General features: G+C 45.2%; 8 protein-coding genes across 10 annotated transcripts in view; 5 read left to right on the top strand and 3 right to left on the bottom strand.

Moving 5' to 3' along the window:
• The window catches only part of LOC131259989 (filamin-A), a 47,966-nt gene extending 46,652 nt beyond the window's left edge, over positions 1-1,314 (top strand). For both annotated transcript variants that reach the window (XM_058261610.1, XM_058261609.1), the window contains exon 17: positions 60-1,314. In XM_058261610.1, the coding sequence (XP_058117593.1) occupies positions 60-244 (185 nt within the window). In that variant the 3' untranslated portion in view covers positions 245-1,314. The remainder of the gene's footprint in view (positions 1-59) is intronic.
• A 282-nt stretch (positions 1,315-1,596) lies between these two features.
• On the top strand, positions 1,597-2,576 carry LOC131260916 (probable U3 small nucleolar RNA-associated protein 11). Its single transcript, XM_058262774.1, has one exon. The coding sequence runs from the start codon at positions 1,702-1,704 to the stop codon at positions 2,461-2,463; it is 762 nt and encodes a 253-aa protein (XP_058118757.1). The 5' UTR covers positions 1,597-1,701; the 3' UTR covers positions 2,464-2,576.
• LOC131260915 (DNA-binding protein Ets97D) lies at positions 2,469-4,422 on the bottom strand. 2 transcript variants are annotated; one of them, XM_058262772.1, is made up of 3 exons: positions 3,109-4,422; positions 2,921-3,034; positions 2,469-2,852 (listed from the first exon to the last, which is right to left on the bottom strand). In XM_058262772.1, the coding sequence occupies exons 1-3, from the start codon at positions 4,313-4,315 to the stop codon at positions 2,557-2,559; spliced, it is 1,617 nt and encodes a 538-aa protein (XP_058118755.1). In that variant the 5' UTR covers positions 4,316-4,422; the 3' UTR covers positions 2,469-2,556. The 2 variants fall into 2 exon arrangements, with proteins under 2 accessions (XP_058118755.1, XP_058118756.1); XM_058262773.1 differs by having other exon boundaries at positions 2,921-3,031.
• Positions 4,423-4,839: 417 nt separating this feature from the next.
• LOC131272257 (uncharacterized) lies at positions 4,840-7,001 on the top strand. The gene is made up of 2 exons (XM_058273926.1): positions 4,840-5,006; positions 5,076-7,001. The coding sequence occupies exons 1-2, from the start codon at positions 4,914-4,916 to the stop codon at positions 6,726-6,728; spliced, it is 1,746 nt and encodes a 581-aa protein (XP_058129909.1). The 5' UTR covers positions 4,840-4,913; the 3' UTR covers positions 6,729-7,001.
• Positions 7,002-7,499: 498 nt separating this feature from the next.
• LOC131259418 (retinaldehyde-binding protein 1-like) lies at positions 7,500-8,649 on the bottom strand. The gene is made up of 3 exons (XM_058260902.1): positions 8,475-8,649; positions 8,237-8,396; positions 7,500-8,163 (listed from the first exon to the last, which is right to left on the bottom strand). Exons 1-3 carry the CDS (start codon positions 8,647-8,649, stop codon positions 7,500-7,502), a joined length of 999 nt encoding a protein of 332 aa, XP_058116885.1.
• Positions 8,650-14,500: 5,851 nt separating this feature from the next.
• On the top strand, positions 14,501-15,708 carry LOC131258461 (formylglycine-generating enzyme). Its single transcript, XM_058259786.1, has one exon. It carries the CDS (start codon positions 14,572-14,574, stop codon positions 15,631-15,633), a length of 1,062 nt encoding a protein of 353 aa, XP_058115769.1. The 5' UTR covers positions 14,501-14,571; the 3' UTR covers positions 15,634-15,708.
• A 146-nt stretch (positions 15,709-15,854) lies between these two features.
• Positions 15,855-17,398, top strand: LOC131258438 (uncharacterized). Its single transcript, XM_058259759.1, has 2 exons — positions 15,855-15,943; positions 16,017-17,398. Exons 1-2 carry the CDS (start codon positions 15,904-15,906, stop codon positions 17,087-17,089), a joined length of 1,113 nt encoding a protein of 370 aa, XP_058115742.1. The 5' UTR covers positions 15,855-15,903; the 3' UTR covers positions 17,090-17,398.
• LOC131258437 (traB domain-containing protein) lies at positions 17,333-19,601 on the bottom strand. The gene is made up of 2 exons (XM_058259758.1): positions 19,292-19,601; positions 17,333-19,222 (listed from the first exon to the last, which is right to left on the bottom strand). The coding sequence occupies exons 1-2, from the start codon at positions 19,398-19,400 to the stop codon at positions 17,874-17,876; spliced, it is 1,458 nt and encodes a 485-aa protein (XP_058115741.1). The 5' UTR covers positions 19,401-19,601; the 3' UTR covers positions 17,333-17,873.
• Between the last annotated feature and the right edge of the window lie 3,017 nt (positions 19,602-22,618).

Here is a 22,618-nt window from a genome sequence, read left to right as displayed (position 1 = left end):
CACCAGGCGCCTCAGATCAGCTTACTTAACTCATTCGTTTCTTTCCTCCCCCTTTGCAGGCAACAACATCCTGTTCGTGGGCATTTACGGACCGAAGGGCCCGTGCGACGAGGTCTTCATCAAGCACACCGGGCGCAACCAGTACAACGTCAACTATCTGGTACGCGAGCGTGGCGATTACATCCTGCTGGTCAAATGGGGCGACGACCATATTCCCGGCTCGCCGTTCAAGGTGGAAGTTTAAGCGCTCGGTTCCACCGCGCCAGCCGCAACGTAACGCCTCCAACTGCTGTCACTGTGTTTGTCTGTTTGTGTAAGCTCGGTCACTTCGGAGCGGACGTGGTCTGCAGGCGCACTCGTTACCCTTGTCCATCGACGCCCGTTAAGGCGTACGGCGTCTCAAAGGATGGAGCCATAATCGTCCTTGCGAAACAAAAAAGAAAAAAGAAACAAACCCATGAGTCAACGGAAGGGAGAGAAAGAGTTAAAGGATGAACAGAACGAGAAACCGATCGTCCGGGAAAACAAAACGAGCGCGAAAGCCATCATTTAAATTCGTATCCGCCGCGGACCTTCCACCATCCATTGTGCGCGTTTTAGTTTTTGTTTTTTAAGTTTTAATGACAGCTAATTTTATCAACCACGTTATCGTCTCGGGCACGTGGCGAATGTGTATCGTCCCCTTCTTATCTCCCACAGGATAGGATTCCGCCCGCGTGTCGTTGTGTCTTCTAAAATCTCCCCCCTCTCATGATCATCCCGGCTAGGAAGAATCGGTAGAAAGACAAACGCATTCGCGCCGTTTGAGCATTATAAGATAAAGTGTTTCGTTGTTTTTTCTTTTACTTTCCCCCTTCTCTGTTTCGTTTTGTATGTAAGCTATTTTTCTCCATCCCTGTCTTCGTTCCTTTACCATGTTATTTAAAAAAAAAATCTACATAGCTTCGTAAAAGTATTGTTTACCACGTGGTTTTAGTTTTATTTCGCTCGTTTCTTAAAGGCCAGCAAAATGGTAAAAAAAACACAAGGTGCATGTAATTTATAATTTTTTGCGTGCGATTTATTATTTGTTTATTCCCCATGTGTACAAGTAACGATATTATTCATTACTTTCCTCTTATAGGCCGCACTTCTCGCGCTTCTGTTTTACTATTTATTATGGTTACGATATTATTTTCGTTATGTCCCTTCATTGTGCCCCTGATGCCTTCTTTCCTAGTGGAAAACGACGATCAGTCTATATAAGGTTTATAAGTAAAAGTTGTCAAATCGAAGAATTAAAAAAAGAGACAAAAAAATGAATAAAGCGATTGTGTAAACTAATGCTGATATATGGTGCATTTTTTCGTAGCATATTTTTTCTATTTCAAGCCTAGTAAAGGTTTAACAAAACTTCAAATGAGAAAATATTTTCCGTGCATTTCAATATTTTTCTTGTTGATTATGAAGCCGTATGATAGAGTAAACGGTATTTAGACCAAATTTTTAAACTTCTCGCTACGTCAATATGAAACTGTCAGACGGGTACCGGGTAGTGTACCTGAATTAATTCTACTGACCTTTAGCGCTGATAAACGTCATTGGATTATCGTAAACAAACCGCATGTCGCACTACCGACTACTCAAGAAAAGTAATTGTCCGAAAAGACCGAGAATTGAAAAGTTTCCCTAGTAAACGTTCCCTCGAACAGTGCATCCACAATGTCGAGCTGGAATAAAGCGGCCAAATCCAACCAAAAGGTGCACCGCGAGCGGGCCCAACCCGCCAGCCGGAACCACCTTGGGATTCTCGAGAAAAAGAAAGACTACAAGCTTCGCGCGAACGATCAGCACAAAAAAGATGCCACCCTGAAGCTGCTGCGCAAACGGGCGATGAACAAAAACCCGGACGAGTTCTACCATCATATGATCAACTCGAAAACGAAGGATGGCGAACACCACGAGCTAGATCTGGACCACTCGTTCAGCAAGGACCAGATCAAACTGATGAAGACGCAGGACATCAAGTACATCGGGATGAAGCGCACGATGGAGGCGAACAAAATTCAGCGCCTGCAGAGCCGGCTGCACATGACCGACGTGGTTAACGAGACACCCAACAAGCACATTTTCTTTCTCGAAGAGGACCAGGAACCCGACGAGTTCGATCTCGCCAAAAGGCTTGATACACACCCGGATCTGATTGGGCGGCGCACGAATCGACCACACTTGGAGGACCTTCAGAAGCTGAAAATGGACGTTGTTAGTCCGGAAGAGATCACGCGCATCAATCATGAGCGTGAGCGCTCGTATGCTGAGCTGAAGAAACGGATCGCACGCGAAAAGGAGCTCACGATCGCGCAGAAAACGCTCGAGATAAAGCGCGTCCTAAAGGAAAAGCGTGCTCTCAAGCCAAAACGCGTCAAAAAGGGAACGGCTAACCGGGCGCCCGTCTTCAAGTTCAAATTCGAGCGCAAACGATGAGGTAATACGTTTTATAATCCAAATATAAGTGTATTTCTATAGAGCAAGTATAAAAAAAATACAATATCATAATGAACATAATACAAATAGAATTCAATCATAAAAATCCGTTTCAAAACTTTTCAACTCATCCGGTTCCATTGCCATGGGAGGTCCATCGTTCACCAGCGCCGACAACTCGGACGCATTGTAGCCGATCATATCGCGCAAGTCACATACGAACTTGTACACGAACCGCTTGCCATGCACCTTCGCGATCATATCGCCATCGTAGTAGTAACGCAAGGCACGCGACAACTTCTCGTAGTTCATCGTCGGTTTGTTCTTTCGTTCGCCCCACAATTGGGCAACCAGCTCCGGATTGCACAGCTTAAACTCTCCATCCGTCCCTGAAACCCGAAGCAACAAACGTAAGGTGTAATTTGCTGGAGGCATTCTACAACTTCTGCCAAATTACCAATCCACTGTATAATGCTCCGATGTTCGCGATCGGTGAGTATTTCCAAGAGGAATTGCCACAACTGTATCTGTCCATTGTTTCCCGTTCGATTGCCGCAAAAGCTTGCTTCTACTGTGAAGTTTCAAGAAAGAAAAGAAAGCGTTTTAGATAAATCAGCTACATACATCCAAGGAGCGGCACATTACCGGCAAAGGCGGTTGCCTTGGGTATTTTCCGGCGTATGGCCATCACATCGAAATCATCCTGATCCGCCGATGGCTTCTGCAGCGATGCGACAATCTTATATTGGCGTAGCATTTCCAGATGCATCCAAAATAGACCACCCTGATCGTTGGGAACTTTCAGCTTGAACTCATCTTGATCCAGCTCGCAAAGCTCTTTCCCATTGATGCACCAGTCCTGTAGCTTGATATCGCTCAGATTGAACGTCCGCACTGCCCACTGGATCCAATGTTTCACCTGCGCTACCGTCCACTCTTTCGGGTCTTCCGGAATGTTCAAACGTTGCTGATCCCGCTTGAACATATGATCGCAGACCCATGGCAGGGACCGAGTTTCCTCGCTCCCTAACTCGTTATCCGACTCGTCACAGTCGTCCAAGGAGTTATCCGGAAAGTGCATCGCTTCCTCCTCGGTGGCGGCGCTGACCTGAGATTTCTCGCTTGCCCGAAACTCTTTTTCTTTCGCCTTCTTGCGCTCCTTTTCGCGCTCTTCCGCACTGACCGAGTTGATAATGGCCGCCACCGCGTTTGCCGTTTCCTGTGCTTCCTTAGTCATGCCGGTCTTAGCGCCCGCACCAGTGCCCGCGTCCTTGCCGAGGGAGTCGTCTTTCGGGGAATCGGTAGAGAGTCTGGTCGTGCCCTTGATGGACGCTTCTACTTCGGCGATGGCCGCCATTGCCGCTGCGGCCGCCGCCGCCACCTCCTCTTCTTCCTGTGCCTTGCGTTTCGCTGCCTCCTTCGATTCTGTCTCCTTGGCCACCTTCTCCATGTCCTGTTGGTACTTTTCGAGCACCTCATCGGTTGGTTTCAGCACGTCCGCTATGTTTATGCGCCTTTCGGCCGGGTCCAGCTGAACGTTGATCTGCACCAATCCCTCCCCCTGGACGCACTGGTCGACCAAGGTCTTGTGCGACTCGAGCATGGTCGTGCCCTGCAGCCAGAATTCATAGTGTTTCAACGGGTAGCCTATCCGGTGTTCGAGCAGTCCGCGGAGGTAGGATAAATTGTCGCGCAAATCCATATGCACCACGATAACGTCGTCCTCGACGTCGCCGAGGAACAGATCGTTGCCGTTGGGGAGAAAGTCGGCCGTCGGCATCATCAATCCGTCCTCCCCGAGGGGCAACGGCAAATCCGGCACCTCGAGCTTTATGTTTAAGTGATCCATCATTGCTTTCGGCGGCAGCTGTTGGCGTACTTATTCGAACTAAATTTGATTGCACTAAAACATTCCTGGGGAAACAATTCTACTCGGCCTTTAATAAGCAACCAATTGCACGCGCGTGGCATCCTAAACAAAACATTGTCAACCGTAAGGTTACTGCAACGAAGCTGTTTATGTCTGTTTATCTTGGTTTTGACATCCCCAAAGGCACCAATATTTGACGTTTTTCGTTGTTCGAATCGTCAGTTACCATGATTGGAATGTCGCTGCTGTTTCCACAACCAGCTGTTTTACTGTTTTCATGATCGTTTAGAAAACTGTCCATTATTTTTCACACAACGCTCTTTTCACCAAAAAGCACTGCGTATCCCGGTTCCAAATACAAAAATGTACGATCATATCGGTGTCGATCGTGTCCAAAGCGATCTGTCAAACTTCACCGAACGATCCTGCGTATTCCCACCCTTGGGCTGTGTGGTACAAGACGCTGATGTTTTGTTTGTTGTTCGTCCCTGTTGGTTTTAAGAAGATATTGCGGATACTTGTACAATGAAAGAAAGTAGTTCGATTTGAGTGCACAAAAGGCGAATGTGGCGAATTGAATATGTCGGCGCCACAGGTAACCAATGTGGAGAAGGTACTTCCGAACGATGAAGAACTGGGACGAAGGAACTGCCGCTGGAGGGAACTGGTCAAGGTATGTAAGATCACATTTTTTTCCACTGCATTACCCACCAGTGATTTCCCAAATGATCTTTATTTATAGAAATATGAAAAGGATAACACGAAGCAGGCCGAACACGAAATGGACATCGACGCGGCCTTCGAAATACTCGACCAAGAAATGAGCAATGAAAGCTCGGTCAGCGACGTCGAAGAGGACTCATCCAAAAGTGGCAGCGCGGTGGATAATCCGGAAGATATCAAACAGCAGCTTCGAGTTGCGGTGCCGTCCCGTAAGCGCACCTGGGAAGTGAACGGGCTCAAGGAGATACTGGATGATCACGAGTTTCGAATGCTCAGTCACGAGAAGGTGGAGAACTGGCTGCGCAATCACATGCACAGCATCACGGGCCAATTCAACGTGCACTATCAGGCGCAGCAGGTGACCACGGTTACGGAGACGTGCATGGATGCGGACGCCGACTCGCTCTACTCGGTCGACACGGCGCAGTACATCCGTTCGAACAAACAGATCAGCAACAAGGTCAAGGTAACGACCATGATCAAGCAGTACGCAGTGACGAGCTCCATCCGCCACGGACGACTGAACTCACTGGGTAGCATTTACGACGATCATTCCAATAGTGCCACGCAACGGATGCTGACCAGAGCGCACTCTAAGTCCGATAGTTCGTGTGACGTGATGAGGCAAATCACTGCGATGCCACCGCATACAATTCCCATCGATCATCGTCAGCATCACCAACGCCATCTACCACAACCGGAACCGGCCGCTTCCGATTATAAACGCCGAACTAGGAAGAAGGTGTTTAAAAAAACTCTCCCTCGAAAGCGACCAACAGTGACTGGCGAAGCTGCCCGTGGCAATCCGGTTACATCACCTCAGCTCCGGTACGATCAGCGCGAAGTGTACGAAAAGGCACTTGAGCAGTGTGCGCGCATGAAGAAAGCCAAAGCTCGTCGAACACCCTGCCGGAGGGTGACTCGACGGCAGACCAGTCGCATGTACGCGTCAACGTCCTCATCCGAGGGTGAAAATCGGCTGGACGATAGCGACAACAACGACGTGTTCCGCGCGGGCCCTTCTCAGAGAGTGAAACCAATACTCGTGCCGAGGAAAAATCTCTTCATCCCGAATGCCGTTAGTCCGTCTTCACCACCAACACCACAACCGTCCAACAGCCAGCAAGCGGTACCACTCAATACTCCTCCACCAGCGACCAAATCGTCTCCCACCGAGCGGGAGATCGTAGAACCGTTTCAATCGATTACGCTCAGCGCCTCCAAGCGGAAGCGTCCACAGCCGGCTGGTCCGGCGGTGCAGAGTGTAGCCGGGCAACAGAGCCGGGAGCGTCCCAAGAAGCAGATCGGCATTCAACTGGACGGTTGCTACCATGACGAGGGGATCGTGATCTACCGGCCGAAAACCATCCGTCCGCATCTGGGCGCCCATGAACGGATCCTGCTGCGCATGGAAGATCTCACGCTGGACGGTGTCGTGAAGGAGCGCCATTTGGTCAAGTTCCGCGACTTCAATTATCGCGTCCACCCGAACTCGACCGTTTGCTTCTACCCGAGCGACTCGGACAGTGACGATTGTCTATCGGACGTGGAAAGCAAAAACAACGATACGGAGAACTCGTACGATGACGATGATCCCATACTCACGTTTCATCCGCGCAAAACCAACATGCTCAATGTGGTGGAGGTGCCGTACCGTCGGCGAATCAGTTAATTCCTTCGGCAGCATGGATGAGCGGGCTACTGAGAATTCTACACATATACACACACACACACCTTCCGTGGTTTCCGTAGGGGATGGAGTTTACTCTTAGGATATCCCTACAGCCACGTGTTCCTCAAGTGCAAATAGTCTTTTGAAAAGTTCTGATAGTTGGTAAGTTACAAACTTAAGTAAATAATCTTTCTCATTTAAAACAGCATCAAAATCGTATGGTTGCTACTTGAAAGACTTAAATAAATAATGGTGCATCGTACTTTTGTTACAAAATAATATCGAATCGGCCAATTGTCAGTAAAACTAGAAGAAAGAAAAAATTCTCAAACTTCTACGGCATATTAGGAAAACCGTATTCTTTCTAATAAACACTCTTTTAGCTTTTTTAATGTTTCAAAAATGCAAAAAGGTTTTTAGACCGCATGCTTGTTCTCCAAAAAACTAATTTAGTTAAAACATTGTTTAAACAGTTTCTTTCTTTGGCCATAATTTCTTGAATATAAATAACATTCCTGATACTTGAATGAAAACGATCTTTAGCATTGTTTGTTTCTTTTTTGTATCAAAAGTTAATTATATTTAATTTTCCTTAACAAACATACTGATCACGATCCTCACATTAGGATCCCGATAGAATCGTGATTAAGCCTATATTAAAACTAAATCGTTTTGCACCTGCCTCACTGCCTACCGGACTGTGGTCCCCCAACCTCTTCCCTACAGTACCCTTCTCCATCTTCTTCCACCAACGTATGAACTCCCGCGATCCTAGTCGACTTCCAGCTTCCGGAAGCTACCCGCCAATCCGTACGTCGAGTTATCGCTCGCCCCCGGGCACCCATTCAAAGGTTCCTTGAGGGCCCGCACCGCACCCTCCTTCGCCCCATCCGAGTACATCGCCAGGTTGACCGACATCTCGTCATCTGCCAGCAGCCGATCGCGGTACGCCTCCACCTCGGCTTTCCACAGCCGGATCATTTCCGCCATTGGCATCTCACCTCCGTACTCCTTCGGTAGCAGCCGCTTCTCTAGCTCGATGTCCTTGATGTCGGTGTAGAAGCGGATCCGCTCGCGCAGCTTCTGCGAGATGAGCGACATCCCGAAGTCGACCGCCATCTTCATTGCCGGGTTGATATTACAACCGTACATCTCCCGGTGGCGCATCGGCAAGATCTTCTCTCCGTTCTTTGCGATCCTAACCGCCTCCTTGATGGTGAACAGCGTCAAATACTGCAGTCCGATTCCGCTTCCGACACCCGCGTGGATGAACCCACGTATCTGGTTCTCCTCGTTCGCCGTCAACGTCTCATAGCAGATGCCGTGGATCTTCAACATGTCCGCGTTGGTGTACTCGCGCAGATCGAACACACCCGGCCGGTAGAAGATCACCCGCCGACCCTCGCGGTCACGCTCTGGCAACGCGAACATGTATCTGTCCAAGAAAGAGAATAGCAAAGTCACATACCATGAAGAACGGCAAGAATTGCAAGGGTCCTCGCACTTACCCATCGTCCAACAGCTTCGCCATCTTTGGCAACCGGCAGTCGAGATTCTTGAACGCGCCCTCGAAGGCGTTCTTCAGCAGCACGTACCGCTCGATATTCTCCTGGACGACCGGAATCTGAAACTTTTTGGCACGCAAAAACTTGAGGAAAAAGTTTGCATCTGGAAAGGATAACAAAGTGGAAAATGACAACTTTTTCAACGGCACACCAAGTGTAGCGACACCGCTCTTCAACGTACCCATTCGTATTTTGGTAATGCGCGGGTTCTTTTCGGCCCACTCGCGCAACATCTGGAGCGCATGGTCCCGGGTGGCCTGCGTTTCACGCAGCTCTTCCTTGGCGATCAGTCGCAGCTCGTCGGACAGCGTGAACTTGTACTCGTCCGCCTTCGTTATCGCTTTCGGGTTCTTCATCGTTTGTTCTCTGTAAGAATTGTTACCGCAACAGGATGTTCCGTAAATGATAAACTCCATAAGAGTGATAAATCCAATATAGTTTTAGCTTAAAATAACTCCTGAGGTACGTTTTTTCCGTAAGCAATCATTTCACTGCTTTTGCTCGACTAATTTTATACACATATCTGTCTATCTACATTTAAGTTAGACCACTTTTCTGTAACTACATTTGTCTAAGTAGTGGATTTTGAAACCTTGCAGTACTATGCTGTTACCTTTGACCCTGGTTTGTGCCTTAAATTCAAATTGTATTTTTGCAAAGCTTGTTGTTCATTTTCAAATCGTATAAAACAAATTATTTAAACAGTTCTAACATTATTCCCGCTACACTTGCGTAATTTAATTCAAAAACCAAAACGTGGAAGGTATCTCATAATATTAAAACTTTTTCCGTGGGCGCCCCTTTACCGATTTGATTAATGAATGGCTAGCTAAATCGGTTGTATAACAACGTGACACAGCTTGCCTCTATCCACTCCACACACGGTAAACCGTAAACGGAAACCACAATGCTAGATTATAACCAAATCGTTGTGTGTTGTATCCTTTCTATCTGCTACGACCGCATTGCCGATCGAACGGAGGGGTGCGTCCAATATTTGTCATTCGAAAAGTGGCGACATCACAGCAGGGAAATAACTTTAAACGTTTTCCCTTCGAACTTTTTTTCATTAATGTGAATGATAAGAACGATTTATCTTTCTTCACACCTAGGAGTTTTTATAAATCCACCTGGATCTCGAGTCCCTTAAAATCCCCACACCAAAATTAAATCACACTTTTCGTCAAACGCACATTCCGGTCCGATCCATTCCGCACGATCTGCGACACTCGACTGATCGAACGAAAACAGCTTCAGCTTCCCCTTCTGAATGAAACACGAAAATGTTTGTGTCCAAATTGCGGATTCGGTTCAATGTCATCCGGCAACCGGTTCCGGGTGAAGCCCGTGCGCCACTGATACACTCAAGCATAGGAGACAGTTCAACGCCTGTTGTCTTTATTTGCGATTCCAACGAAAGCGAAAGAGGCTGCGCGTGAGACAATCGAAAATGGTAGGAATTATTTGCAGGTCAATCTAATCTAAGCAAAATTTTAACAAAAAGGCATATTTTATGTTTCAAAATATTCTTCTCGGGCATTCCTTTGCCACACGCTTTTCCCGAGTTTTACTAAATGAGCTACAAAAAGGCTAAGCTCAACATGGGGCGGGAACCATCTGATTGTCTCTCATGTATAGGCACATGCTACCCTCGAGACATTCGCCATAAAATTCAGGTCACTGTGCCAATCAACCCGAGTCCGATTAGTTTAGCGTTAGAGTAACCACGCTCTCCTAGGCCAGATTTAACCAAATTGTACTCTCAACAAGGCACAACGACTGTCGCTTGCTCCTACGACGACCGACAAAACCGATCCGAACATTACGCAAGCGTGTTCCGTCGGCGGTTCAGACCACAATCAATCGCCACCAACCGATGACATGAAAAATCACCGCTTGAAACGGTCCTCATTGTGCAAAACCACAGGCTTTTCTTTTCAAATGATCTCTGCTTCTTTTTTTCTAGTCTTGATGTAACACGGACATCGCTTGAAATGTACTTTTACAGCAACATAAGAACCCTTCTGAAGTGCACAATGTGCAATATTTATCTATACACCAATGGAAAGCCTCCCGGCAATTGCCCAAGACGGCCTCTGAAAGGACGTTGGTAGTCGATTGCAACAGATTTTGCACCGCTCGGAACAAAAGACTTCAATGCTCCGTACAGCGATGAACGTTGGCGTCAAACTAACAACCAAAGTCTAGTCAGAAGAAATTACGTAAGCCGGTTGAAGACTGCTTTAAAGATGAGAGCAACTTATCCTATCATAGTTAGTATGTAAGCAAGAAAATAAATTTTGTATTCTGTTTTAAACTCTAAAAATTCATTAAAAACTGATTCTTTTCAAATGCTTCATCATAATGAAGATACAATGACGGCCGAAATGACCAATGTCGTTATCGTTCACTTTTCAACGCTGACATTTTTTTCTTGTACATAATTGTAACTGTAAAATTGATTAACACTTTGACTAAGACAATAGTTTTAGTACAATTATTTTTGATAACATTTGTTCATCAAATTTATTAACTCTACGCCAACCAAACCAACCTAAGACTAAGCTCCTCAAAGAATATTTTTTTAGATTACTACAGCTTTCCAATTTAATTAAATTATTTCTTCATGGTGAAACAACATTACACAACTCACGTTAGAAAAAATGATAGTAGAGAAATTTGAACAACAATAAATCACACTAAAAGAAGATAAGTTCTAGGTTATAATTGAACAGGTTTTTGTCTTTCTCCATTTCTTTGCAAGCTTATCTGAGTTTATTGATAGACAAAAGCTTTGGTCGCATTGCGAAAAACTATAAATCGTGAACAAACGATGCCAACGCGATAACCTTTGGCCACCAACATCATTAACTTGAACCCGTCCAGCGTCCAAGGGTTGTGTGTGGATTAAATATGCCCAAGATAGTCATTTAATTGCACACCAGTACTCCTGGCCTCCTCCTTGGAAAGCGTGGTAAAGAACAACACCAGCAGTAAAAGCCACGCTAAAAACGCATCACTAACTCACGGTCAAGCGCTGCTGCATCGTGACAGCGTGCACTTGCTGTGGACCATCTGTGGCAAGACCCAACACCGGTCCCACCGGACCCGTATTCCCTAACCCTAGGCAATTGCGTTTCCCAATGATGCAAACCCGTTGCATTCGTGCCAATGTGAACTGAACGGCGTCGGCTTGCTTGTTCTTCCCTCTTTTCTCCATATGCACTTCTTCTTCCAACAGATGCACATCGAATGCAAACTGTTTTGCAAAACCGCCCTTCCCTCCCGTTTTCACATCGGTCGAATACCATTAACTCGGTTAGTGCAAGTGCAGGTTGCACGCGGAGCGAAGACGAACCCCGGGAGTACGGCTGGCATTTGTGGTCTCTTTTCTGTTTCGTCCAGCCTCTATTTCAAGGTTACCCTACGGCGGCATCATCGATGCGGGCAAAGGGCAAACAACGGCTCGTTCGGTCCACCTTGCGCAATCCGCAAACTGCACGGAAAGTGCAAGTTTCTCCCTGCCGTACCTCATCCAGCATCCACATCATCATCATCATGGTCGAAAGCGTTGGTTGGGCGGGAATTACCGGCGTATTGTTGGCTAGAGCTGGTGTAATCACAATTTGCCTGCACTCGACGCGACTTAGAACATAAAGCGCGTTCCGGGGAGGTTTTTAGAAACCGGTATTTGCAAATAATCGCCGCCGACTGCTTGACTCTAAGCTGGTGCTTGGCACGGGAGTATGCAAGAATTAACGCAGGGCCACGGCCACAAATCACAACCGTATGATCATATTGTCCGTCGCGCTAACGTCGCGATCGATTAAGGACTTTCATAAAAAATGCAGCACGCATGCGAGTAGATGTGATGCATCTGGTAATAAACATTTGTTTGATTGATATTTGTTTTTTCTAGGAAAAGTACTTTTTTTCAGCAAATAATTAACGAATAGTATTAATCATACATTTCATGTAGAAATGAAAAATTGACATAAAATCTTTGCTAAGATTTTATTATATTATTTTGCTAACATAGAGCCGTTACCTACCAATTCATAAGAATGTTTCATACGATAGAGATTGTAATTAAAGGACAAAGTTAATTTTATGTTGATACGTAGTAGATCAACATCAACGTAAACCTTCACCACCTGTTCACCAAATACTTTTGAAATACTTCTAAATGGAACCAAGGGAAAACCAAAATAGAAAACGAATGTGGAAACCAATCTCTTTTTAACATTTAGCTAGAAAATCTGTCTGAGCTAATAATATAAATAAACAATTCGCTACAATTCGCATTTTAAAGCGATTTTGAAACAATAGTAGACTTTTGTAAAAAGTTCATTTTAGGGTGTGTAACTCTAAAACATTAGAAGTGTTTTATTTGGTCAATATCAAGTTTATTCCTTTCTCAAGTTTATCCTTCATCATCAAGTATATCCTTTCCTTTACTCTCATTTGAAACTCATGTTAGATCAATTGTTTGCTGCAAATATTTATTATCCTTTGCAAGCTTTTGCACCTTTCGCGGTGTTCAAAGACCGGTAGAATATTATCCCACGCACGGAAAAAGTAGTTGTGTGTCTCATAATCATCTACCCTCCATACAAAAATAGGCCCCACCACCGCCAGGACCTTGTCGGAAGGGGTGTTTAAATCGCAAGGTACTAAAATAATAGTTATTATAGCTACACCTTTCCTCCAATCAACGTCCCACCGGCCACCGGATGCCCTTTGACTTTGGTAAGGTTCCACATGCTAATAGATTGCTCCTTAGTGCCACTTAGAGGGGTTCAAGAACTGTGAACTACTCGTGGGGTGGCACGTGGTGGTTAAATACTTCCCGATTGCCCTCAGCAGGCATACCACCTATCGAATAATTAATCTTCAACTGTGAAGAAGGAGCAGGAATACACTATGCCTTGTTCACTTACCTTTTATTCTTCTTTGTGTTTAGGTGGAGATTAGAATATTTGCAATACTAGGAATTATTTATAGCTGAACTGATACCACTTAATGCCCGCCTCAAACGATATCTTTCTCGTTCTTGGTAGGTGCGGAATGGGAAAACTTTCGATCAAAACACCATTAAACTATATGAACACACCCAGATGTCTCGTTTTAAATATTTCTATCTACGTCCATTTTGTTCTATTTTTATCCTAAATGCGCACACTTTTAAAACGCAACAAAAGCTGACCACAAAACTTGATCCTCGCCTGCGTCCCGTCCGTCGGTCAAACAACTAATGAGTGGCACAACGCGAACACAACTGTCTCCAGCTTCACCGTTGTGGCCGTGCAAGCGTTCCACCAGCGAGTTTTGCTGACGGACAAGTTCTCGTTACCCCTTCCACAATATCCACGTACAACGCGAGTGAAACCGCAAAGAAATTTTGTGAAATAAGGCAAGAAATTGACAAAAACAAAACTCGCATGGAAGCCCACATTTTGTTGACTGCAGCAGCGCGACAGCTTTTGTTTTATGTTTAGTAACCTTCAACGATCGGTACATAAATATTACTATTGTACAAAACCACCGCAAAGTTCTCATGACGTAATGTAAAATGGAGATTGTGGCGGGTTTCGCGCAATTTTACCGACCCCGAGGTCCTGCCATGTTACAAAATGTTGATTTAAAAAACATTTATGTTCACCAACAGTTTTTGTAGAACCAGTGAAGTGTGTTGTCGCCTGGTCAGCAGTTGGGGCTTGAGGAGAAATTTCTCTTTTTTTTTCTTTAAACTTAAGTTTACCAGAATGGATTTAGTCAGTGCTCTGCAGAAACTGTTGGAGGGTAACTAAACCGTATCTTATTGAGCGTTTTATCAGTTGTGAAAACCCCGGTTTTCGAACAACTGGATTGTACAATGCTGTTTCACACACGATTTAGTTTTTGTTAACAACGGTTTTGCTTGTTTTTAAAGATTGGTCTATTATTTAGGATGTGAGAAATAAGCTGTTACTAATTTCTGCATAATTTTAACATTAGATTTTAAACCTCCTAACTACTACAATGACTACTTTTTATGTTTTCCACCGATATATTTTAATTACATGATTTAGTTTAAAAATCACGTGGTCTACATTTATATCAGTTGGCAGCACGGTCCTACTAAAGATGCATTTTGAAACGTAAACAACTTTTGACAGTGCATCTCAAAAACATAAAATATTGCAATTTGTCGGGATTTAGTGCACATCAGCTGTATAAATAAGAGTTTCTTATCAATTGACGTTCGATTAAGGCGCTATTTTTCGGTTACCGTTCAAATGGAGATACATAAATCCCTTTTAGTCGTTCTGATCATACAATGTCTGCTCGTGGTTGAGTATGTTCGACCCGATTGTGGGTGCAATAAACTCAAACGACAGGCGGAAGGACAGGAAAACCCCACGGAGCAAGTTCTATTTCCTAATGGCAAATCAGAAGATCACGAGCATAAACCAGAGCGGTTGGTGGATTTGGTAGAACATTCCAAAAAGTATGAAAAGATGAGCTTAATCCCTGGTGGAGAATACAGCATTGGAACAAACGAGCCTATCTTTGTGAAGGACCGAGAATCGCCGGCACGAACCGTATCGATCGGCGAGTTCTACCTCGACCAGTACGAAGTTTCCAACGCTCAGTTTCAAGAGTTTGTTGACCAAATGGGTTACACTACAGAAGCAGAAACGTTCGGCGATAGCTTTGTGTTTCAGCAGCTCCTGTCGGAGGAGGTGCGCAAACAGTACGAAGATTTTCGCGTCGCTGCCGCCCCCTGGTGGTATAAGGTGAAGGGCGCCTCTTGGAAGCACCCGGAAGGAGACTCGTCACGTGACATCAGCAACCGGCTGGACCATCCCGTTGTGCATGTCTCGTGGAACGATGCCGTTGCTTACTGCAAGTGGAAGGGCAAACGGTTGCCAACGGAAGCTGAATGGGAAGTGGCCTGTCGCGGGGGACGCAAACAGAAACTGTTTCCCTGGGGTAACAAACTGCTTCCGAAGGAACAGCACATGATGAACATATGGCAGGGTGCATTCCCGGACAGCAACCTGGCGGAGGATGGATGTGAGAGCACGTGCCCGGTAACGGCCTTCCGGCAGAATCCATTCGATCTGTACAACATCGTGGGAAACGTGTGGGAGTGGACTTCGGACTTGTGGGACGCGAAGGATGCCACCGCCGAGCGGAAACCAGGTGTTGACCCACCGAATCGTGTTAAAAAGGGTGGATCCTACCTCTGCCATGAATCTTATTGCTATCGCTATCGATGTGCTGCTCGCTCGCAAAACACGGAGGACAGTTCTGCCGGAAATCTTGGTTTTCGATGTGCTGCAGAAGTGAACTGAAACCATTCAAACTAGACGAACGGTTTTGTGATGTGCACAACCAAGTATTTTATCCTAATAAATCTCAATTTGAAATCATAATCTTACATCTTGGCAAATTTAAATCATTTTTGTATTTGTATTTTTTTTTAACAAATTCAAATTTCTTAAATCTGCTGGCAACACTGCCAAACATGAGGGATCTTGACATCAAAACAAACTGACACAAGTCACCCTGTGCAGAACTAAAACGTGTTGATCGTTTCAGTAAGATTTCTATTGCTTAAGAAAATGAAAATAAAACAGGAAAACCCCAGCTTTTCCGACCTGGGTAAGTAAATAATACAGGATAGAAAAGTGTCAAAAAGCTTGCTTATCCTAATTATTTTGTTTGGTTCCATCAGACTCAGCTTCGGACTCAGAACCAGGAAATGCCGAAACCATCTCTCCAACCAAGATAAAAACCGAGCCGGCAGAATCCGCTCCCGCTGAGGTTCCGGAAGAAGAAGATGATAATGATGAACTGCCAACATATAATTTCATCGAGGAGGAAGTGCCGGAACCTGGTTTGCAAGAATTAGCGCTCGCAATGTCCGCGGAAGAAAATCTGAAAGTTCTCGACGCCATGTTGAGCAAAACCCGCTTGCACGGAGCCATGGAGCTGAAACTGAAATCCTACATTTCCATGTTTCCCCACATCAAACCACTACCAGTGAGCGATTCGGTTGTGGAAATCGATCTTGCGAACCCGAACGAGGATACATGGATTCTGCAGTGTCCGGCCAACGTGGATATACACAGTGAGCTGCTGAATAAAAAGATCAACCTGTCGGCACCCAGCTCAAAGATTAAACATTGTTCAATCCCGCTAAATGCGGATGTTACTCCAAACACTGGCGAACAAGCAGTCGGATTGATGTGTGGTTCCCGGATAAAATCATTCGTCCCGGCCGGTTTCATACGCATACGCGAAACGTCGACTGTTCCTGCCGATGTGGAAGTGGCGGAAGATACGAACACCGTTGAGATTCCGTTTCCGGCCGATATCCGCCAGCGTCATCCATTGTTGGGGTACGACTTCGAAGATTCGATGGTTGTACCGAAACGGGTGAAAGAGCGACTCGTGCTGGCACGGAAACAGGCTGAACTTTTCTACACCACACCGGTGCCGGTGGCATCTGGCGGCGCGGTTAAAAGGTCTAAATCAAAATCGAAACAGATCAAACAGGAACCGAAAGCAATTACAATCAAGGAGGAACCCCTGGGCGACGTAGAGGATGAGTTTGTTTCACCTACAAAAACAGCGAAAAAACGAAAGGCAGATACATCGACTGTACCTACCCCAAAGAAAATGATAAAACTGGAGAAGGTTTCCCTGGAGGACGTCGTACCCGAAGACACTCAAGTCGTAAAGAAACCGACTACCATAAAAATGGAGGACGTCGAGGACGATATATCATGGTTGCTGAATATCTAACCTTCCCGAATAAACGTTATCGACATTCTTTTGCTGTACTGAAATGATCGCACGTAGTTTATATTTAATCCTCTCCGAACGAGAGGGATATAGCTTTACTTTATTAGCACATACGGAGAACAGTACCTGTTGATGTTCCTTCCCAACGCGTGTGATTTTGCTGGAATGCTGATAAAATGCAAATTTGTGCTATAATCCCGAAAACATACTTTCCATTAGGTGGATTGAAAAAAAATATAAATGTTCTATTCCTAACGCATCGTGGTAAGTGGTATATTTTGATTTACTTTCGGTCGCTACCGTCACCTTCTGCCGTTCGATTGTGTGTGTGTGTGTGTCTATCGTCTTTTTTGGCTGCTAGTCCAAACAGGGATAAATCCGTGCATTTTCTATCCCTAAACGAACAGCGGAAGTGGCAAGCCTTTCGAGAGAAAATTGATAGTACGGAAGTGAAGTGCTCTCAACAATATATTGCCAGCCCTAGAAAGCATATACAGTGATGTAGTAATGTTGTATTAGCTCACCATTTACAATATCACGAGTAAAACATTATCCATCGCATTTTGAGCCGGATCCTACACAAAGTAAAGCAGTTGCTTCGCCCTGTTGACATTTAATCTTGAATCTGAATCTTTAAAATAATAGAAACATTAGAGAGAATCTTTTAACTCCCGTTGTGTGTCAGATTCGGCTGAAAAAGCGATACAAAATATCTTATATGTTAAACGTTAGCATCACTGTAGTTATGCCTGTCAACGGGGGAAGTGTCCTTTCTTCCGAATAGTTATCGAAGCATCAATCGCTCCAGTCGTGGACGCGCGAACCGGAACACACCGTACGCTGCTAATCCGAGCAGTCCGTACTTCACTCCAAACTTGAGCATGCGATGTCCAAAGCTCGCCGGTGGAATGGTAATGATCGATGCGATACTCTCCGTATCCACCTTACCCCAGTGCCTTGCAATGCCGGCCGCATGGCCAATACCCACCACTCCGACGACGCGCACGGGTTCTTCCCTTCCATTCTCATGTCTCAAGGGAAGCGCGGCCAGCTGCAGCGAGTGACACAGATAGAGATCTCGCTCGTCGATGAACACGCGCCCGAACGCGGGAAACTCGTCGGCCATCTCGAGCATGATCTCCTCCAGTAGATCCTTTCGCTTGCACTGCTCTACCTCCTCGATGCTAATGTCGTCGTCCATGAAGAGCAACTTCGGGATCAGCTTGAGCGTCTGCCAAAGCGATAGGCCGCGGAGGGCACGCTGCAGGGTCACCTTGATCTGCCGATCACCAAGCTGTATCATGCAGTTCGGGATCTGCTGGGCTTCCTTCACCGCACACCGGAACTCGCCACCGGGCGCCATGCCCAGCTTCTTGGTGAACTTGGCATTCATGTTCAGCAGCAGAATGTAGAACAACCCATTGATAGACCCGTTCGTCCGGATGATGGCACGCATTTTCGCCAGGTTCATCTCTTTCGCTTCCTCGAGCAGCGTCTTTTCGTCGTACTTCAGGATGTGCACGCGTGACGGACATAACTCCAGCATGACCACGTTCGGGCGCACGTTACGCATCACCAGCGAAACGTCCCGCTGGGAGCTTTCGCTAAAGTGCGCCGTTCCGACCAGGTACACCTTTGCCCCGTCCGGTGTCGTCAGCAACGTGACCGTCTCCGGAAGGTTCTTGTCGAACTCTTCCAGCGTTGCGTACAGTGGGATCGCCGAATCGCATCCACTTTCGGCCGGAAGCTGCGAAACGTTTGCCGTGGTATCGCGGGAATCCTTCTCACCCTGCGTGCTGCTCGTCGCAGTCGATCCGTCCGACTGGGACATATTCACGCTCACGTCCGGAACACGCGGCGTACTGGCCGTTCGAGTCGTGCCACTCGTTTCCTCCTCATCCGAGCTGACGAACGATATGACGACATTGTTGAGCGTATCGGACAGTTCTCCGCCGCTTAGATCGAGACTGAGCGTGCTGGCCGTACTGTTGAGGGCGGTTGCGTCGTTCGTCTGATCCAGGTTGTTATTTCGCAGACTATCGAGCAGATGCTGGGTAGAATCTTTTACATTTTTCTTCTGTTTCACGCGCAACTTCTCATTCCAGTCTCCGGTAACGTTAACGTTTTCTATGTCTGTAATACAGTACATAAGGTTAAATCCAATGGCCAAGGGAAAATGCAACAGCTAGGGAAGGATCTTACCGCTGTTGCTCAAGCTAGAGGTATTCAGTTTATCCGAATCGAGCGTGGAATTAAGCGTCTGGTCCAGGGCACTGTTGTACTCGGACGACGAACTGATCGGGGAAGACATTTTCTCCTGTGAACCGAATCGACAGCAGGACACCTTATCTATCAACAGTCCACGTAATCGTTTGTGCACCACACCGTCATGCGTTTCTGCCCACGAACAATCAAGTACGCACTTGGTGCACGATCGGCTCACCTGGAATCTACGTCACCAATCTGATGAAATGACAACCGTTTGTTTTCCTCGCTGCACAAACACTGCATGGAAAATAAAGAACTAATCTATAATCACTCTCCTAGAGAACAAAAGAACACTGATGCACTTAACTGATAGTGCATAAACACGTTTTGTTATAAGAATCACATTTATTTAGGGCAGTTTTGTTCATGACAAAGTGAGTCGCTACGCAGCTTTCCTTTTTGTGCACGGAGCAATAGATGCAGGTGCAACAACAACAGCAACAGGCAAATGATTTAAAATAAGCAGGTAAAGCAACGTCGTTGTTTGACTTTTGCTTGTCAATAGTGACATGTAATCCGAAAACTTACCGTTAAGTGCATTCCTGCAATTGTTTCAAACAATTTCACACATAAAACTAGATAACATGGGATGCATAACTTAAACTTATGCTTTTTATATGCGGCCATAATATAGTATATGGCTTTTTTGGAATTTCTTAAAAACCGCACACGAAAGCAAGTTAAAAACATTCTTTATTTGACTTTTACTTACCCATTTAAATATCGCTTTGAATCAACCAAATTCGGAGATTAAACAACAGCGCACTTTGTAAGTTTTATATCATATTTTCTTTTTATCATTTAGGGAAAAAGTTTCTTATGCACCTCTCAACCATTCGACATTGAACAATTGCCCGCGTCGTGCCACGGGTTGAACAACTGTTGGTCAATTTTTTTGCGATTCGATTTTACAATTATTAGGAGTTTTCCTCATTCTTCTCTAGTGTAAGACATTTCCTTCTTAGTGTCACTGATCAACTTTCGCGTCACGCCTCGATCGCTCGACGTGTTTCCATACGTTTCTGTTTTTCTCTTATGCCCTCAACTGCATAGAAACAGATCTTCGATTCGTCAAGATATCATGCTCACGTTCAATTTATTTCTTCTCTTTTGTTATTCTTTTTATTCTACGCGCACAATCTGTTTCTTTGTCCTATCGTTCCACATTTCTGCATTTCTGAATTATTTATAATCCTTCGCCCACCACTAACAGCCTCACCCATTACTCTTATGCGCTTTTAGTGTTTTTACGTGTTATGTTTTTTTACAAGAAAAACAAACCTAACTTACTTCTTGGTAGATTAATTTACTAAATTATTCGTTTATCATTTATTAACTTATCTCTTGCTGAATTCCCTTACCATGCCACCTCAACGATGGAAGTGTGTAACCGATACGACTGCGTTCTGCAAATGCTGCTACCCACCGAGTAAAAAGAGTAAAAAATAGGATACAAACAATCCTTCATGCTCCTCCCTTTCTATAACGTACATTTGTCTTCTCTTCCCAATGTTCAATTAGGTTTACATAACTGGTTCACCGGAGGGTTCGGTTTGTTTCTCTTGCGGCTGGTGAAGGTACAAAAGAAGGTCGTTTCGCGAATGATCCATCGGATTTAAGACAAACGTTGCGATTTAAAAACCTTTGTTTGAGCAAAGAATTGACATTCATGGTGTCGTGTATCGAAACAAGGACAAACATTAACAGTACAAAAAGTAAACTAAGCATAACGGACAAACTATGTGATGGGAGGGAAACAAACAAACAAACAAACAGAATTCAAACTGCGCAACATAACATCTTATGCTGCTCCACCCCTCGTCACGTCTTGTACATCCCACACCATTCCATACACACTTCGGCTGCTACTTGTTTCTGGTTTATCATTTCGTTTTGCTACTCAGTCTTTATTCGGCAGGGTAGTACAAGTGAACAAATCATACGCAAACAACTAATGGAAAAGAAAAGATGGGACAGACAAACGGTGCTCTCAGTGCGTACGCAAACCAAAACATAACCCTATGAAGTAGAAACTAATGTAAGGTACTCCCTCTACTGTCTATCGTTCTCTCTAGCTGTAACTGCTATAAAACACTGCGAGAAAACCCAAAACGCGCGCGCAATCACCCTTGCGAAAGCATGCTAACAGAGATTGCAGAACACAAACAATTTCAAACCAGACAATCCTACCCGCCATTCCGCTAGTTTACTCCCCTTCGATTCCGTATCATGATCCGTTGCGTTGGGTTTCCTTTCCGTGCCTGCCTCATTTCGTTACCATATCTAATAATTGTTAATCTTCCAATCCACTCAGCATTAGACGGTTGGTGGTACGTTAAAATGGACTTCCGATAGGTTCGTGCTCGATGTTTCGAAAATCATTATGTCCACGCAGCTCCTTATCACTCCGGTGCTTTTGTTTCCCTTGAGGATGTTTACTAACTCGAATGGAGGACAGTAAATTAGCGATAGAAGTATTTGATTCGGATTTGCCAGTGAACCCGCTACGTCCTATCGGTCAGTTTCATGCTCTCGGTTACCCCGTTAGCCAATATTTGACCGTCCCATGCTTGGTGTTTCAATTAATTACGTCGCCCAAAAGTGAAAATTAAAGACGAAAACACAGCATTATTCACACGAATGCTGAGCTCCTTTGATTCTGGCTGAAGGATCCCAGTTTGCTCTGTCATTAGCGAATGGTTGTTTTCTGTGCTTTCCTCCTATATCAAATTACTTTTCTTCTCTCACTCACACGTTCCGTTCGCCCCCCGTCCGCTTACGTTTGCACAACAATTCCCCACACGTCGGGGTAAGAGCACACACTCACGCACGTACAGGTTTGTTTCCATAGTACATTACTTTATTTCTCAGCTGACGTACTCGAATGCAAATTTGCAACATGCATTTGTTTGTTTTGCATACTTTGATGCCTCTGGTGCTTCTACTACTTGCCGGTATCAAAGGGATTTAGTAGTTCAAGAGTTCAATTTTCGTCTTTCTTCAATGTTGGAGCACACAATAGTTTCGTCTCTTTGTGTCCATGTGTCCACTGTGAGTATATCGGTCGTTTGTTAAGCCTGTAGTTTAGTTGTTTTATCCAAATTTCCTCTAATAACCATACTCTCTATCTGTCTCCCTCACTCGCTAGCTTCGTCCGCTAGTCGTTTTGTCCGTTACCTCTAAGCATTCATCTTATTTCGATCATCGAATCTATTAACTAAAAACCGGTGCATTGGCTCTTCCCGGTTGCACCATATCATC

Source organism: Anopheles coustani, chromosome 3 (assembly GCF_943734705.1).
Source record: "Anopheles coustani chromosome 3, idAnoCousDA_361_x.2, whole genome shotgun sequence".
NCBI lineage: Eukaryota > Metazoa > Arthropoda > Insecta > Diptera > Culicidae > Anopheles > Anopheles coustani.
This window is presented reverse-complemented; position numbering and strand designations above follow the sequence as displayed.

What these genes read in the sequence shown, in the direction of transcription:
- LOC131272257 (XM_058273926.1), top strand. Translation starts at nt 4,914, where the DNA reads ATGTCGGCGCCACAGGTAACCAATGTGGAGAAGGTACTTCCGAACGAT. An exon ending in GCTGGAGGGAACTGGTCAAG is followed by an intron (nt 5,007 to 5,075) that starts GTATGTAAGATC and finishes CTTTATTTATAG; the next exon opens with AAATATGAAAAGGATAACAC.
- LOC131260916 (XM_058262774.1), top strand. Translation starts at nt 1,702, where the DNA reads ATGTCGAGCTGGAATAAAGCGGCCAAATCCAACCAAAAGGTGCACCGC.
- LOC131260915 (XM_058262772.1), bottom strand. Translation starts at nt 4,315, where the DNA reads ATGATGGATCACTTAAACATAAAGCTCGAGGTGCCGGATTTGCCGTTG. An exon ending in CAAGGCAACCGCCTTTGCCG is followed by an intron (nt 3,035 to 3,108) that starts GTAATGTGCCGC and finishes GAAACTTCACAG; the next exon opens with TAGAAGCAAGCTTTTGCGGC. An exon ending in GAGCATTATACAGTGGATTG is followed by an intron (nt 2,853 to 2,920) that starts GTAATTTGGCAG and finishes TTCGGGTTTCAG; the next exon opens with GGACGGATGGAGAGTTTAAG.
- LOC131259418 (XM_058260902.1), bottom strand. Translation starts at nt 8,649, where the DNA reads ATGAAGAACCCGAAAGCGATAACGAAGGCGGACGAGTACAAGTTCACG. An exon ending in CATTACCAAAATACGAATGG is followed by an intron (nt 8,397 to 8,474) that starts GTACGTTGAAGA and finishes TATCCTTTCCAG; the next exon opens with ATGCAAACTTTTTCCTCAAG. An exon ending in GCGAAGCTGTTGGACGATGG is followed by an intron (nt 8,164 to 8,236) that starts GTAAGTGCGAGG and finishes TTTCTTGGACAG; the next exon opens with ATACATGTTCGCGTTGCCAG.
- LOC131258438 (XM_058259759.1), top strand. Translation starts at nt 15,904, where the DNA reads ATGAAAATAAAACAGGAAAACCCCAGCTTTTCCGACCTGG. An exon ending in CCCCAGCTTTTCCGACCTGG is followed by an intron (nt 15,944 to 16,016) that starts GTAAGTAAATAA and finishes TGGTTCCATCAG; the next exon opens with ACTCAGCTTCGGACTCAGAA.
- LOC131258461 (XM_058259786.1), top strand. Translation starts at nt 14,572, where the DNA reads ATGGAGATACATAAATCCCTTTTAGTCGTTCTGATCATACAATGTCTG.
- LOC131258437 (XM_058259758.1), bottom strand. Translation starts at nt 19,400, where the DNA reads ATGTCTTCCCCGATCAGTTCGTCGTCCGAGTACAACAGTGCCCTGGAC. An exon ending in CTCTAGCTTGAGCAACAGCG is followed by an intron (nt 19,223 to 19,291) that starts GTAAGATCCTTC and finishes ACTGTATTACAG; the next exon opens with ACATAGAAAACGTTAACGTT.